Source organism: Cucurbita pepo, chromosome LG14 (genome assembly GCF_002806865.2).
Source record: "Cucurbita pepo subsp. pepo cultivar mu-cu-16 chromosome LG14, ASM280686v2, whole genome shotgun sequence".
Taxonomy (NCBI): domain Eukaryota; kingdom Viridiplantae; phylum Streptophyta; class Magnoliopsida; order Cucurbitales; family Cucurbitaceae; genus Cucurbita; species Cucurbita pepo.
Genome location: NC_036651.1, coordinates 5,927,440 through 5,945,012, shown reverse-complemented (window position 1 = coordinate 5,945,012; position 17,573 = coordinate 5,927,440). Strand labels below are relative to the sequence as shown.

The window sequence follows — 17,573 nt, the reverse complement described above, 5'->3', positions numbered from 1 at the left end:
AGAAAACTCTTAGTTATAAACAAAGCATTTTGAACACAACTGTTTGTGGGAAACACTTGCACATTTTATTAAGATCAATCGAGAAGAGATTACAAGTCACTTTATAGAATGCTACTCGACTCTGTGCTTTGTATTTATTGGAATGATAAACTAAGTAGGGAGAAAGGTATTTATAGGAGATGATAGACAATCTATTTCCAAAATCTCTTACCCTTTTTACTCAAGTATCTAAATCATTTTCTTGAATTTATTCCTAAAATTACTAAATCATTTTCCAAAATTTATTTCTAAAATTTCTAAATCATTTTCGTAACATAGAAGGATGGGCTTAACCCTATTGGGCGAGTGATGATATTTTAACACTCCCCTCAGCACAAGTTCTCATTCGTTGCACCATGTTGAGCTGACAGCAAAAACTCTCATGTTTACTAGTATTCAGCCCTTTTGTAAACAAGTGTGCCACTTGGTCATTTGTCTTGATCTGCTACATCTCGATTTCTTCTTTTAGGACTTTCTCTCTAATGAAATGGTAGTGTACCTCCACATGATTTGTTCTAGCATGAAACACCAGATTTTCCACCAGGGTAATCACAAATTGGTTGTCTTAATGAAATGGTATTGGATAGTCAATTTTTTTGGTGATAATCTTTCAACAAAAGTTTTAGCCATGTACTTTTTTGAGCTGCTCCAGCCGCTGCTTTGTACTATGCTTCTCTAGTTGACAATGATATTGTTTGTTGTCTTTTACTACATCAAGAAGTTGTTCTCAAATCGAGCTTAAACACATACCCAATGCTTAATCTTCGGGTATATGATATCCAGCATAGTCAGCATCACGGTATCTAGCTAGCTTGTAGTCTTCACTTCTTTTATACAAAAAATCATAATTGCTTGTACCTTTGTCATATCTGAAGATCTGTTGAGCCACACCCAAATGAAGCTTCTTTGGATTTTGCCTGTACTTATTAATGTCTACAACTTTACCAAATCCATTTGGTTGGTTCATGTAGATCTTCCGGTCCAACTCTCCATGCAAGAAAGCATTATTCTTATCCATCTATCATAATTTCCAATCTTTATTTACCGCAAGTACTGGAGGAACTTGTACGATAGTTATCTTTTCCACTGGACTAAACGTTTCATCATAGTCTAGTTCATATCGTTGAGAGAATCCTAGATCTACAGTCTGAGCTTTGTATCTCACGATTGATCCATTCGGGGTACACTTTATTTTGTAAATCTACCTGCAAAAGATAGATTTAACATCTCTTGATTTTGGCACTAGTTCCTAAGTTTGATTTTGCTCCAGGGCAATAATTTCTTCCTCCATCGCTTTCTGCCAAACCGAGTTTTGTGATACATTCTCATATATCTCTAGCTTATTAACTCCGTCTTCTACAATAGTTGCATTGGCATACTCTGGATTTGGCTTTTGGATTATTTCTAACTATCTTAGTTGTTGAGGTGCCCTATGTTTTTCACTAGGTTTGCTTGGTTGAGTCACTTCTTGCTCACCAACACTAGTGTCACTTGGATCTTCAGGCACATCAGTACTTAAGAAAATGTGTAAAGTTTGCTCCCTCATCTTCTATGGAAGAATCTCTTCCATTTGCTCTCCCATCTTATGTGGAAGAATCTCTTCAGTTTGTTCCCCTGTCTTATGTGGAAGAATTTCTTCCGTTTGCTCCCCATCTTCTGTGGAAGAATTTTTTTTTTAATGTTGTTTAATCTTGTAATACTTCATTCTTTGAGGGTCACCCCACTTCCATTGCATCACTCTGATCGTCAACCATGTGGTTTGAGTATCCTCAATCAATGATCCAGTCATCCTCGTAATCGATATATTCTCCCATCATCGCCATGAACGCTAGCTCGCCTTCTTCTATGAGACATAGTACCTCTGCATCCCATTCATCCTCCATCTCCATGTTGGAGGGTGCCACATTGCTTTCAACAGATTTTTTTTTGGACCAACAATCCTTGGACATATGACCCTTTTTCCTGCAATTGTAGAAGATGCCTTCAAATCTCTTTCCTTGAGAACTTTGGTTGTCGTACTTCTGAGTTCTCCCAGGTTGTGCAACTATTTGACGACTTTTTCCTTTGTCACAATTTTTATATCCATGTTTGGTAAACGGCCTATTATTGCTCCGACTTTCACTTGTGTAGAGGGCTTCTTCTTCACCCTTCCATGTGATGCCTCCTATTTAGCCATGGCTTCTTGGCTAGCTAACACATTTTCAAACTCTACACGTGAGGGTTGAGGGGGCCATCCTTGTACAGCAAAAATGAATCTTCTATATTCTGGTGGCAATCCATAGATTATAATCCTCTTCATTCGAGATGCTTTGTATTTCTTGGGTTGATAAACTAAGTAGAGTAGAGGATATTTATACTCGATCATAGACAATTTATTCCTAAAATTTCTAACCTTTATAGAGTATCTAAATCATTTTAGCACCACGTATTGGGCTAGTGATGATATTTTAACACCTCACACTCTTGACCACCAAGAAATTTTCCAACCTCACATGAGTAAGATCCACACATCTTTGAAAAAGAGAATTTTGTTTGTCATCTGGTAGGCCCATTAACATGATATTTTTTTCAAGGATGTTGAAGGAAGATCATAAGAGAACCATGATGAGAAATCAAGTCGATGTGCCTTGGTTTCTCTTACTTGATCCAGAAAGGATCTATGGAGACTAGGGTTCGAGCATCCTTATTTTATATCACAGCTACCATCTTGTGTAGTAGTTCGTGTTGTCTCGACCACAGAGGGAGACAAATCGAAGCTAGTGGTGAATAGAGGGTGTATCAGCCGTCGTCATAAAGGAGATGGAGAAAGAACGCAAGTGTACGAAGATAGAGAGAGAAAATGAGGAAGAAACTCAGCCAATCAGATGAGGAAGAAGGAATCCATTTGTAATAGTCAAAAAATAAATAAAGAAAGAAATAAAAATAATTAAAAAAAAATAGTTAAAATAATAATAAAAAAAAAAAAACAAAACAAAAAACAAACTTTCCCCACTTCTCTCCACTAACCTCTCATCCCTTCCCACAATTATCTTCCTCGACAGGTCCTTACACCAGAAAGTAGCAGTTACTCCAAAAATAACACATAAAAACAATAATTGTCAGCTTTACTTACAAAAAAACAAAAAAGAGAATGACCTTTACCCAGTTGAAATTCACTAGAGATTTACATTAAATCGGATCAATAAAGTATATATTAAATCTTCATTTTCTTTTATCCTATTTTTTTTCTTCAGAAATCACACCAATTATAGTTAGATCTTCCGTTTAGCTTTGAGTTAGAAACTAAANTCTGAATTGTACATTATGAAATGATATGTTAAAAGCATGGAGCTTTATGTTGTGTTTTCTAAATTGTATGTATATGGCATGTTATGAATGACATGATATCACGACAAATGAAATGAAATGTAACCCCATTAGGATTATGTATGATACGTAGACTGAGAATGAGAAAGGACATGTTATGCATGAAAGATGATAGCGGGGTTATATTCATTAATGATAAAAGTAGAAATATTGGGGACCTCATGCATTATGTGTGCTCATGCATTTGGGGGATACCCCTATTCCATCACGAGGGTACGGATGCGTACATCCAATGGCAGGACAACGATCGTTATGTTTGCATAGCGTTGTCGTGACAGTGACTAGTTCTAACGGGTGTCCGGCCTAAGGAGCTCCCAGAGTATGCTCGCCGGACAAGGAAAGTGGCCTAGCGGTGTGCGAATTGACTGGTGAGCCCATACTCGCATGTATTTGCTATGTGTAGAGTATATGGTACACATCCAAATTACCCGTTAGAACAGCACCGTAGGAAGATAGATTGAAAGAAAGGCCCCATCGTCTCGTTTGCATGTGATTGTTGCATTTAACNTGTGACCATGAAAGGTTTACGATACTCAATGTTTATGATACGATATATTGTGATGTGATGTGTCATGTTTAGATTGTTTTGTGTGACCATTGAGGTAATTGTTGTCTGAATTGTACATTATGAAATGATATGTTAAAAGCATGGAGCTTTATGTTGTGTTTTCTAAATTGTATGTATATGGCATGTTATGAATGACATGATATCACGACAAATGAAATGAAATGTAACCCCATTAGGATTATGTATGATACGTAGACTGAGAATGAGAAAGGACATGTTATGCATGAAAGATGATAGCGGGGTTATATTCATTAATGATAAAAGTAGAAATATTGGGGACCTCATGCATTATGTGTGCTCATGCATTTGGGGGATACCCCTATTCCATCACGAGGGTACGGATGCGTACATCCAATGGCAGGACAACGATCGTTATGTTTGCATAGCGTTGTCGTGACAGTGACTAGTTCTAACGGGTGTCCGGCCTAAGGAGCTCCCAGAGTATGCTCGCCGGACAAGGAAAGTGGCCTAGCGGTGTGCGAATTGACTGGTGAGCCCATACTCGCATGTATTTGCTATGTGTAGAGTATATGGTACACATCCAAATTACCCGTTAGAACAGCACCGTAGGAAGATAGATTGAAAGAAAGGCCCCATCGTCTCGTTTGCATGTGATTGTTGCATTTAACCCCAATAGTGGGTCACTTACTGAGTATTTCTTTAAATACTCAAGCTATGTGCTACTAAATTTTTCAGGTTAAGGCAAGACATTCCTGTACGGCTAACGACGACATTGCAACTCAAGATCATGGCACATGCATAGGATAGTGGTATTTATTTTCTAAGACTTAGGCTAGAATTGGATGTTTTTAACTTAAACTCTTATTTATTTTATTTAGTCGTTTGTTGTGTCACTTTAAAGATGTTTTCGAAACACGTAAGTCCATGGCTGTGCTTTAAGATAAAGTTTATGTTTTATGAAATTTAAATGAAGTCTTCAGCATTCAATGTTTATGGTGCGTATACAGTAGCGACCTTAAATTAAGTAGAAAATTTCAGGTCGTTACATAGTTTAAAGTTGGATTAACCTAGATCTAGAATTCGTTAGAAAGTTAAGTGCACCTACCTGTGGCCCAAACTCATCGCAGCCCAATCCACAAAACGTCCCAATCTAGTCGTACACGGGACTTAGGACCTATGACCCAAAACAATCCAATGCCGACCAAGTTTGTCAATCTGCACGCACTATAAAGGCAAAGTAAGCTTACTAAGTTTGAGAACAGAAAAGAGAGTTTAACCTAGAGCTAAGTAAAGTCGTCCAATAGATGACAACAAAGGAGAACAACATCCAAATACTTGGGGTTTGTTACAAGCAAAAGAACTACTTGAAACTTCAAAGCCTTGTAAGAAACTCAGATAACTCTAGGGCCTAAGTCAAAACTTCCAAGAACTTAGAAAAAAGTTCATGGTAACTTATTAGGATTGGATGCTATGAAAGCCTACCGTAGATTACTTACTTGGCAGATTGATAGACGAAGAACTTACAAGAACCATGAAACTTTTTTTTTTTTTAACAACATCAAGCATGAATGGTTGAGCATGGAATAGTTTTGGACCAATGGCATTTCTCACTTGTATTTCTAAAATTAGGTCATAGTGTTTTATCTTATCCACCTCTCTTTCTTCTAACATTATTTCCATAATACAATCTACAATCTATTGAATTTAATGTTTTTCTTTTTAATCATAAAAATCTTCAAAATCTTAAAAAGTATTTGATTAAAATAAAAGAAAACGATTTTCAAAGTTTATAATAAAGAGTTCTCCCCATTTTGTGCATAATTCATGAATATGGATTCTAACTTTTTATGGAATTTTTGTTGGCCTAGATTCATGAAACACCCGTGGAAATGGCCAAATCCACATTAAGGTTCAATGGTATATATGAAATTCGGAAGCAACTTTGTTTAATAATAATGCTCTAAAAAAATTTCATATTTATTAATCTATCTTAAAATTTTGTATTTGGTAGATTAGAAAGTGGACCGACCAAAAAATCATAGAACAAGGCTTAATTGGATAGGAATGAGTCGAAAACCAATGAACCCGCTTCAACATTTAACCCACAATCATGTACAATTGAGCGCTTGTTGTGTGTGAACACAACGGTGCAATCAAAGCGTGGAAGCAACCCGGAGCCAAAAACCTTATCCACTCTTTTTCAATAAGTCAATTCATTTGGGATCCTTAAGTTATGTGTTGTGTATTAAAATAAGAGTAGAGAGAAAAAGAATAAACAAAAAAGTGATAATCTTCTAAATTGAGATGTGTTTATAAATTTTGCACCGTTATCAAAATAACAAGAATTAGCATAATCAGACGCTTAATCCATACGATAATGAAAGAAAGTTTGATGGGATGGATGTATATCTAATCCTTCCTCCACCGGACACCCATATAAGGAAGAGAAAAAAAAAGCACAAAGTAATTAAAGGCAAGAGGAAGGAAGTTGTTTGCCAAATGCAGAGCCCTTCACATTGTGACAAATGGAAGTTGGTTCGCCATCACCTTTGTAGGAGAGGTTAATGTCTTGTAACACTATGCTTTCACATGAACAAACTTGGCTGCATTCAAAACTTACTGCCGCTTGGGATGTTGAACTCCCGATTATGCCTTCATATCTCACGTCTTTAATCTGTACTTTTGAGTTACTCTGTCAACCACAAACCACATTTTACTTTAGAATCATTCACCATTTATAGTTTTACTAAAATCGAACAACTATCAAATTTGAATATATATACCATTTTATGTTCGTCGCAATCAGTGCAATATTTTTGATCAATGATGATAGGATTTTTTACATCCTTCATTTCGAGATTGAGAAAAGCGATCTTGCTAACAGAACTAGAAAATGAAGTTGACCATGTTTTGATCCTCACACCATTGTCTGTGCCAACAAATGTAGAGTCTCTTATTGTGACTTCAGAGACATCTTCTTCATTTGGGTACTTTCCGAGGCTACCGATGCTAATTCCATGACCTGGACCACACTGGACGTCTGTTATGTTGATGAATTTACTTCCAGGGCCTAGAGAGATGCAATCGTCTCCGGTGCCAATCACTGAATGCATAATAGTGATACCACTTGACTTGGAAATGTGAATTCCATCTGTATTGGGGCTATCTGCTGGAGCTATGATTGTAACGTGATCAAACGTGACATCACGACATTTATGCACACCAAAATGGAAGAATTTGCTATTGGACGATGTTATCTTTGAAATTCTCGCAGTGTTGACACCAGAAAGTTTCATCGACTACATTGAATCAAACGTTAGATTAGATTATACATATGTATATTATGGTATACTTTTAAATGTAAAATGATAGCATCATTTAACTATAAACCTAACAAATCAATCTCTTTTTTATCACTTAAATATAAAAATGGACTTACAATTGGACGGTTAGAAGTATCGGAATGCCAAGCTGAAGAACCGCCACCGTTCAAGCTGCCAGAACCGTTAACGAAAAAGTTGTCGACTTTGGAGATACTCAGCCAGTATTTACCGGTGGCGAAATTCTTGCTGACAGGAGCCAACAATTTACCATTAATAAGCAGACCAATGGATCCTTTGCATGGACCTTCAAGCACTAACGGTAAAACCAAAAAGCTCCCCGCTGGTACTAAAACTATACCATGTCCGTTATGTCCACAAGCTTCCTTCCATGCCCTACTTAATGCCTATACAAACCAAGTAACCTTTTATGATGTACTTTCAACAAAATAACTTAAAAGAAAAATTAAAATGAAAAATAAAAAGGTTACCTAAGAGTATGTAAATACAGAACAAAAGGTTGTTTGAGTTGAGTTTTGAACGTTTTTATGGTTTATTAGAAAGAAAAATTTTACCTTAGTGCTATCCGTTTTTCCATCCGCTGTTGCACCAAATTGGATGATATTGAACTTTTTAGATTGGGAATAACATTTAGGAATGGAAAGTAAGATGATAAAAAACACTAAACATGAATTCAAACTCATTTTTGTCTTTTCTATCTAAGATGTCTTATTTTTGTTATCTACTTTGCTTCACTTTTATAACAAAATTTTAACATCCAAAAACGGAAGGGCAACTCAGATTTTATTCTTTTATTGCAACTCTCAAATTAAAATTTATGTCAATCAAGCCTTTAAGGAAAAACATCTTTCTTATATTCCTAATTCTCCTCTCTTTCTTAAAACTCTTAACGGTTCTAGAGATTACTAAATTTGTGGGACGAAGTTAAGAGATTTCCATTAATTTAACAATGGAGCCATAACAACCACTTTGGAAAAATATAGAACTCCTTGCTAGTAGTTCTTAATCTATTATTTGTATATGATTGACTCAATATCATACTCAAAAGTCTACAAAAACAATTGTCACACCTTAGTTTTCGAGATTTTGATTCAAGGATCTCGATATGACTAACTATGATAATATGATAAATTTTTGTACAAGCTTAAAAAATATTATCAGAACATTTAAAAGAGGTTATTTCAAATAGATTTATTTTCTATTCCAATTATGTTTCAATAGATCATGTGTATATGCATTTTAATTTTATTTTATTACCATAAAGAGATGCTTAGATCTATTAGGCATTTAAACCTTACCCATTCACTATTTTATTTGAAACTAACTAACTTGTTTCCAAATTATTTGAAGTATGAAATTATTAGATTATTAAAAGTTATATGAAATCAAATAAAATGGAAATTCTTAACTATGTAGCTTATATTGGAAAATTTATTTGGTGAGATCACCAAAATATGACTTACTGTAACGACTCTAGATTTCTACTTATCTAGAGTCGCTACGATGATAACGTAATCCTTTCTATGCAAAAATAATGTTTAAATTTCTTCATAAAATAGAAACTTTATCTTAAAATACTATTATGAACTTACGTATCCAAAAACATCTCTAAAACAACACAAACTAAATAAAATTAACCTATCTTAAAATTTTGTATTTGGTAGGTTAGAAAGAGGCCAGATAAAAAACCATAGAACAAGGCTGAATGGAATAGGACCGAGTTGCAAACCAATGAACCAGCTTCAACATTCAACCCACAATCATGCACGATGGGGGGCTTGCCATGTTTGAACCCAACGGTGCATTCCAAGCGTGGAAGCAACCCGCAACAAAAACCTTATCCACTCTTTTCCAATAAGCCAATTCATTTGGGATTCTTAAGTTCTGCGTTGTGTAGAATAAGAATAGAGAGAAAAAGTATAAACTAAAAAGTGATAATCTATTGAATTGAGCTGTGTTTATAAATTTTGTAGGGTTATCAAAATAACAAGAACTAATATAATCAAATTCTTAATCCATAGGATAATAGAAGAAAGATCGATGGGATGGATGTATATCTAATCCTTCTTCGGCCAGCCACTCTTATAAGGAAGAAAAAAAAAACACAAAGTAATTAAAGGCAAGAGGAAGGAATTTGTTTGCCAAAAGCAGAGCCCTTCACATTGTGACAAATGGAAGTTGGCTCGCCATCACCTTTGAAGGAGAGGTTAATGTCTTGTAACACTATGCCTTCGCATGGAAGAACTTGGCTGCATTCAAAACATACTGCCACTTGGGATGTTAAACTCCCCGTTATGCCTTCATATCTCATGTCTCGAATCTGCACTTTTGAGTTACTCGGTCAACCACAAACTACATTTTACTTTAGAATCATTCACCATTTATAGTTTTATTAAAACGGAATGACTATCAAATTTAAATATATATACCATTTTATAGTCGTCGCAGTCAATGCAATATTTTTTATCAATGATGATAGGATTTTTTACATCCTTCATTTAGAGATCGAGAAAAGCAATCTTGCTAACAGAACTAGAAAATGAAGTTGACCATGTTTTGATCCTCACACCGTTGTCTATGACAATGAATGTAGAGTCTCTTATTGTGACTTCAGAGACATCTTCTTCATTTGGGTACTTTCCGAGGCTATCGATTCTAATTCCATGACCTGGACCACACTGGATGTCTATTATGTTGATGAATTTACTTCCTAGGCCTAGAGAGATGCAATCGTCTCCCGTGCGAATCACCGAATGCATAATATTGATACCACTTAACTTGAAAATGTGAATTTCGTCTGTACTGGGCTATCTGCTGGAGCTATGATTGTATCACGACATTTATGCACACCAAAATGGAAGAATTTGCTATTAGACGATGTTATCTTTGAAATTCTCGCAGTGTTGACACTAGAAAGTTTCATCGACTACATTGCATCAATTGTTGGATTATAAATATGTCTATCCACTACATTGCATCAATTGTTGGATTATAAATATGTCTATTTTGGTAAATTTTTAAATGTAAAATGATAGCATCATTTAACTATCAATCTAACAAATCAATTTCTTTTTCATCACAAACACAAAAATGGACTTACAATTGGACGGTTAGAAGTGTAGGAATGCCAAGCTGAAGAATCGCCACCGTTCAAGCTTCTAGAACCGTCAACGAAAAAATTGCCGACTTTGGAGATACTCAGCTAGTATTTACCGGTGGCGAAATTCTTGCTGACAGAAGCCAACAATTCACCATTAATAAGCAGACCAATGGATCCTTTGCATAGACCTTCAAGCACTAACGGTAAAATCAAAAGGCTCCCTGCTAATACTAAAACTATACCATGTCGGTTATGTCTACAAGCTTCCCTCCATGCCCCACTTAATGCCTATACAAACTAAGTAACCTTTTATCATCTACTTTCAACCAAAATAGCTCAAGTTTTAAATTTTCAATTTTATTAGTTGGGAAGTTAGTTTTAATCTTTTTAAATTATTTTTAATGTACTTCCGAAATTACAATAAAATAATACAAAAGGTAGTTTCAAATTAAATTTGCAAAATTTTGATGTTAAATTTACTTTTAGATATTTAGATAAAATAATATAAAGTTTCATTAAAAAAAAAAATAAAAATAAAAAAATAAAAACATAATTTGCGTCCGTCACTGGTGGACGCGAAAATTTCAACGACTGCCAGAATTGTTGCGACCCACGCGGAAACGAATAGAGAAGTAGAGGAAGAAAAAGGACAGAAATCGGTATCAGAAACAACGAACAGAGGAGAGAGAAAGGTCACCAAAAAATTACGCTGCGAATCAGGTGAAGAAGAAAGGATCCAACAGATTCGGATTCGGACTCAACTCGTAACCCACTCACCGATCGTTCTCTGTGGCCTAGCAACCAGTCCAAACGATTTGGCCTAAACTTGGAACAACCTTCGTTCGCATCACACACCCGAGATCCGCGCCTGCAGCCCACGAAAACTTGAGGCCTGGACCAACCCTTCGGCCCAATCCACTACAGTGGCCCACGCTTGCAACGCCTCGACACGAGCACCTGTGACCGCGACCCTCGACCTGCACATGACATGGCCCACTCACGTCCTGCCGTGTGTCGACCTGCACAAAAATAACCATTCGACTTTGCGGCTTGGCAAGGCTTGGCTCAACTTCCGCGTCTCTTTCTGCTTATCTAGCTCAAGTATCCCAATTTCACCACGATTTTCACCGTTTCCATCCTCCTAAACCTATTTTTGGCCTCGATTAAGGTAATTGAGGTAGTTTTAGTGTTGTATTTCACATATGTCAGTTAGATTTTTATTAAATTTGGAAATACTATCAAAAGGGACAAAAAATTTAATAGGAAACTTACCCTCACGACACTTGGGGCAGGTTTGAAGGAACGGGAGCTAACGTATAATAATTACGGAGAACACTGACTAAGGCCAAACAAGTACTTAATACCTTTTCGGGAATCGCTATTACATTTTTTACTTTTTATTGTTGTCACATCTCCTCCAACGAGTTTTTGTGACGACGACATTTGTTTTGACACCCTAACTCTACTCCCATATGTTGGCTTTGACCATCCATCCAAGCACACCAAAGCGAATAATGGAAGTAGGAAGAGACTAACTTGAGGGGTTGATAAGAGTTTTCTTTGTACTAAATAAGCTCGTTTTCCTAAATTTTATCCATAACAATTATCTTAAAATTTCATAAAAAATAAGTCTTATTTTAAGTCAATTTTATTGACTCGGAAAATAAGTCTCAATCAATTCAACCATATTCAACTAAAAAGAGTGACATTTCTATTCTATAGTAATCATAAATGATGGTATCTCTCGAAAAAAAACTAAATGCTAGTGTATATTAGATGAGATTATTTCAAATAGATTTATTTCCTATTCGAATTATGTTTTAATAGATTAGGTATATATGTATTTTATTTTTATTTTATTACCATAAATAGATGCTTAGATATATGTACCTATAAGGCAATTAGATCTTACTCATTATTGCAATTTATCTATGTTTTTTCCGATCTCGATATTTTACAACAAAGATAACTTGTTTCCGATTATTTGAAGTATGAGATTATCAGATTATTAACAATTATATGAAATAAAAAAAAATGGAACATATGAATAAAAAAGTGATCATTTTTCTTAAATTCATGATATGTAGCTTTTATTGGACAATTTATTCAGTGAGATCACCAAAATATGACTAGATTTCTACTTACCTACCGTCGTTATAATGATAACGTAATCCTTTTTATGCAAAAATAATGTTTAAACTTCTTCATAAAATAGAAACTTTATCTTAAAATACTCGCATGGACTTACGTGTTCAAAAACATCCTTAAAACGACACAACAAAAGACTAAATAAAATAAATAAACGTTTAAATTAAAAACATCTTATTCTAGCCTATATCTGTGAAAATAAATACGACTACCTATGCATGTGCAATGGTCCCGAGTCGCGATGCCATCGTCAGTTGTCCAGGGATGTCTTGCATTGACCTGAAATAGAAGTAGCACGTGGCTTAAGTATCTAAACAAATACTAAGTAACTGACCCCACTATTGGGGTTAAATGCAAACACATACAATTTCATGAATGGAACCTATCATAACAGTCTATTTTCATACAATTTCTCATCGTCAGTCGTGTGTTTGAGCATCCTAAATCAATGATTCAGTCATCCTCGTAATCGATATATTCCTCCATCATCGCTATGAGCACTAGCTCGTCCTCTTCTATGAGACATAATACCTTTGCATCCCATTCATCCTCCATCTTCATGTTGGAGGATGTCACATTGCTTTGGACAGATTTTTTTTCTTGGACCAACAATCCTCGAACATGTGATCATTTTTCCTGCAATTGTAGGAGATGCCTTCAAATCTCTTCCCTTGAGAACTTTGGTTATTGTTCTTCTGAGTTCTTCCAGGTTGTGCAGCTCCTTGACGACTTCTTCCTTTGTCACCATTTTTGTATCCACGTTTTGTAGACGGCCTATAATTGCTCCGACTTTCACTTGTGTAGAGTGCTTCTTCTTCACCCTTCCATGTGATGCCTCCTATTTGTTTAGCCATGACTTCTTGGCCAGCTAACAAATTTTCGAACTCTACAAGTGATGGTTGAGTGGGCCATCCTTGAACAGCAAATATGAAGCTTCAATTTTCTGGTCGCAATCCGTGGAGTATAATCCTCTTCATTCAAGATTCTACAATGGCGAACTTCGAGTCTAGTTCAGTAATCTCCCGATAAATCGACTTGACCTTGTGGATGTACTGAGCAGTCGTCATGTCTTATTGTGAAATTGACAACAACTCATTCTCCAACAGTTGTAGCCTCGTATTATTCTTCTTTGAGATCAACATCAAGAACGTGTCCCATGCTTCTTTAGGTGTCTTGTCATCCCAAATGTGCTCTAACATCTCTTCTCTGATTGGAGTCTTCAAGGCAAACATTGCTTTGCCTTCTTTGATTCTCCATTTGCACAAGGAGCCGTTAGAATCATCCTCTAGTGGCGTAGTTTCACTCCTGCCAATGATCTCCCAAAGATCATGTCCTTGTAAATAGAACATCATGCATGTTGCCCACGTATTGTAGTTGTTGTTGAGTTTCTTGAATCCTCCACGATTTGAAAATCATTCATCGTGTTGGCTATACCTCAGTAATACCAAACAAGCTCTTTCGACACAAGACTTGCAGAGTCACAGACTACTCACAACACTAAAGAAACTCACACACTAATAAACTCAAGAAATCGTTTATGAAATGGAAGATCAGACAAAGCTGCAACCAGAAAGCATACTAAGAATTCCAAGAGATCAGATAACATACACTAATCTCGATCTGATACCAGATTATTGAACACAACTTTTTGTGGGAAACACTTGCATAGTTTATTAAGACCAATCGAGAAAAGATTACAACACACTCTACTACTGCATTCTGTGCTTCGTATTTCTTGGGATGATAAACTAACTAGAGTAGAGGGTATTTATATTAGATTATAGGCAAGGGCTTAACCCTATTGGGCTAGGTGATATTAACACCTCACACCCTCAACCACCAAGAAATTTTCGAACCTCATCAAGATCCACACATCTTCCACATCTTCGAAAGAGAGAGAATTTTGTTTGTCATCCGAGAGGCCCATTAACGTGATATTTTTTTTAGGGCGGTGAAGGAAGATCATACAAAAATCGAAACGAAGAACCATGATAAGAAATCAAGACGATAAGCCTTCGTTTCTCTTACTTGATCCAAAAAGGATCTATGGAGACGAGGGTTCGAGCTTCCTTATTTTATATCATAGCTACCATCTTGTGTAGTAGTTCGTGTTGTCTCGACCATAGAGGGAGAAAATTGAAGCTAGTGGTGAAAAGAGGGTGTATCAGCCGTCTTCATAAAGGAGATGGAGAACGGATGCGTGTGTACGAAGATAGAGAGAGAAAATGAGAAAGAAACTCAGCGAATAAGATGAGGAAGAAGGAATCCACGAGGTTAGTTTCAAGTTGGATTAACCTGGATCTAGAATTCGTTAGAAAGTTAAGTGCACCTACCTGTGGCCCAAACTTGTCGTAGCCACCCACAAAACTTCCCAATCTAGATGTACATACGACCTAGGACCTACGACCCAAAACAATCCAACCCAAAGCAATCCAACTCAAAGCAATCCAATGTCCGACCATATTTGTCAACCTGCACGTACTACAAGGCAAAGTAAGCTTACTAAGTTTGAGAACATAGAAGAGAGTTTTAACCTAGAGTTAAGTAAAGTTGTCCAATATATGACAACAAAGGAGAACAACATCCTACTAAGTTTGAGAACATAGAAGAGAGTTTTAACCTAGAGTTAAGTAAAGTTGTCCAATATATGACAACAAAGGAGAACAACATCCAAACCCCGACAATGAAAAGAACTACTTGAAATTTCAAAGCCTTTTAAGAAGCTCGTAACTCTAGAACCTAAATCAAAACTTCCTAGAACTTAAAAAAAAAAACTTTCATCCCATCCATTCCAATAAGTTACCACCACCTTTTTCTAACAACATCAAGCATGAATGGTTGAGCATTGAATAGGCATTTCCCACTTGTTGTATTTCTAAAATTAGGTCATTGGTACAAGTGAGACACTATTTCCGGAGGCCTTTTGAAGGAAGGAGCAAAATAATTAGAATTTATTTGCTAGAAGTGAATAATATCAAACTAATGTGAAGTTTCTCTTCCTAACAACTTAGACATTCAACTTGTATACTTAGACATTATAGCAAAATTTAAAAACAAAAGAAGATTGGACTGCTAGATGGCTACAAAAAGACGTTGAATTCTCTCTCATTTGAAATTTCTTTGAGAGGTTCCCACAAAAAATTAGGGACATGAAAATTATTAAAGACAAGAGGGAGGTAATTGAGGGCCAGAAGCAGAACCCTGGATGTTTTGACAAACGGAAGTTGAAGAGCCACTGCCATTGAAGACTAGGTTGATGTTGTTTAGCGCTATACCTTGGCATGGAACAACTTGGCTGCAATTCAAAGTTACCGCCAATTGTTTCGCTGATGTTCCCCTTATGTTTTCATACTTGACGTCTTTGATTTGTATTCTTGACACGCTCTGCAATCATTCACATTTTGATTTAGAATCATTCGTTATAATGTAATATCAACTTTGATCGAAGCCCAACAAATGTCAAGATTCGTACCACTTTATTGTTATGGCAAGCATTGTGCGGGCAATAGTTCTGATCGATCATGATAGGACTTTCAACATTATACATTTTGAGATTCACAAATGTAAGGTTGCTAACCACACTTGGATATGATTTTGACCATGTTTTGATCTGAACACCATTTTTCGTGCCAACGAATTGGGAGTCCCGTACTGTGATTCCATCGATATTTGGTTCATTTTGGTACTTTCCAAGACTGCCGATACTAATTCCATGGCCAGGACCACAATGAACATTAGTTATGTTAACATCCTTACTTCCAGGGCCAAAGGAGATGCAATCGTCTCCGGTGGAGATGATTGAGTTCATAATGGTGACACCCGTCGACTTGGAAATATGGATGCCATCCGTGTTAGGACTGTCTTCTGGTGCTATCACTGTAACATTATCAAACACTACGTCGTTGCATCCATGCACTTTGAAATGGCCGAGCTTGCTATTTAACGATGTTATGTTCGTAATCCTCACAATGTCGATTGATTGAAGATTTATAGTGTACGAGAAATCAAACGTTATATTACAATAAATATATCACAAACAAATGATAGCTTATAGACTCACAATAGGAAGGCGAGTGCATGGCCCATGTTTGCAGGTATTGTAAGGCCAAGAGGTTTCACCTTGGCCAAGGAAGCGGCCTAGACCCTGGATGACCAAGTTGGTGACTCGATAGAATTTGAACCAAGAGTAACCTGTGGCGAAAGCCTTGTCCGAAGAAGCCAAGAGATCACCATTAATTTGAAGTTGAATGAGGCCATTGCAAGGACCTTGAAGCAACACGGGCAAAACCAAGAACCTCCCTATTGATGGTACTAAAACCACACCACCTCCCTTATTTGCACACGCATCCCTCCATGCCATACTCAAACCCTACATATTTAATACTCACATACATTGAAGATTTGTGTAACATTAGAATGTTTCACCAAAATAGCTCAAAATTAAAATTTTGAAGGTACCTTAGTGCTATCTATGCTTTCATCCGGTGTTGCACCATATTGCGTAATATCGAACACTTTACTTTGAGCATAAGATTGGTAAAGGCAAAGTAGTATAGTAATAAACACTACGGATCCAGTTTCTGATGATATCAAACTCATTTTTTATAGGTCTGGACTCATCTATCCTCTTCAAAATTGAGTCCTCTTCAAAATTCAAGGCCTTTTCATCATTTTAGTGTTGTTCTAATCACTATACTGATTTCATTGCTAAATTAAGAAATTAAGATTAATGACAATGAACTTCTTAAAGAAAAAATCAGTTTTTATCTTCCTAAGATTCTCCTATTTCTATGATCTCTTGTTACAAACAGAATTTTGAATAAATCAAACTTTTGTAATTATAAATTTAGTTTTTGTTGGATATGTTAGATAAAATATTTATGGAAATGTATGTTTGTATCTAATAGAATAATATACTTGAGCTTCCCATCACTTACTTCAAAAATATGTTAGAAAGGATGAACCTCTGCATTGCTATGATATTCGTTAATTTTGAGTATAAGTTTGCATGACTTTGCTTTTTGTTTTCCTAACAAGACTCGTATCAATG

General features: G+C 36.1%; 2 protein-coding genes across 2 annotated transcripts; both read right to left on the bottom strand.

Annotated features, from left to right (window-relative positions):
• Positions 1-1,808: 1,808 nt before the first annotated feature.
• LOC111810460 (exopolygalacturonase-like) lies at positions 1,809-13,377 on the bottom strand. The gene is made up of 6 exons (XM_023697167.1): positions 13,134-13,377; positions 11,333-11,394; positions 7,374-7,661; positions 6,718-7,233; positions 6,431-6,626; positions 1,809-2,203 (listed from the first exon to the last, which is right to left on the bottom strand). The coding sequence occupies exons 1-6, from the start codon at positions 13,375-13,377 to the stop codon at positions 1,809-1,811; spliced, it is 1,701 nt and encodes a 566-aa protein (XP_023552935.1).
• A 2,305-nt stretch (positions 13,378-15,682) lies between these two features.
• Positions 15,683-17,122, bottom strand: LOC111810458 (exopolygalacturonase-like). The gene is made up of 4 exons (XM_023697166.1): positions 16,982-17,122; positions 16,643-16,892; positions 15,996-16,399; positions 15,683-15,907 (listed from the first exon to the last, which is right to left on the bottom strand). Exons 1-4 carry the CDS (start codon positions 17,120-17,122, stop codon positions 15,683-15,685), a joined length of 1,020 nt encoding a protein of 339 aa, XP_023552934.1.
• Positions 17,123-17,573: the final 451 nt, after the last annotated feature.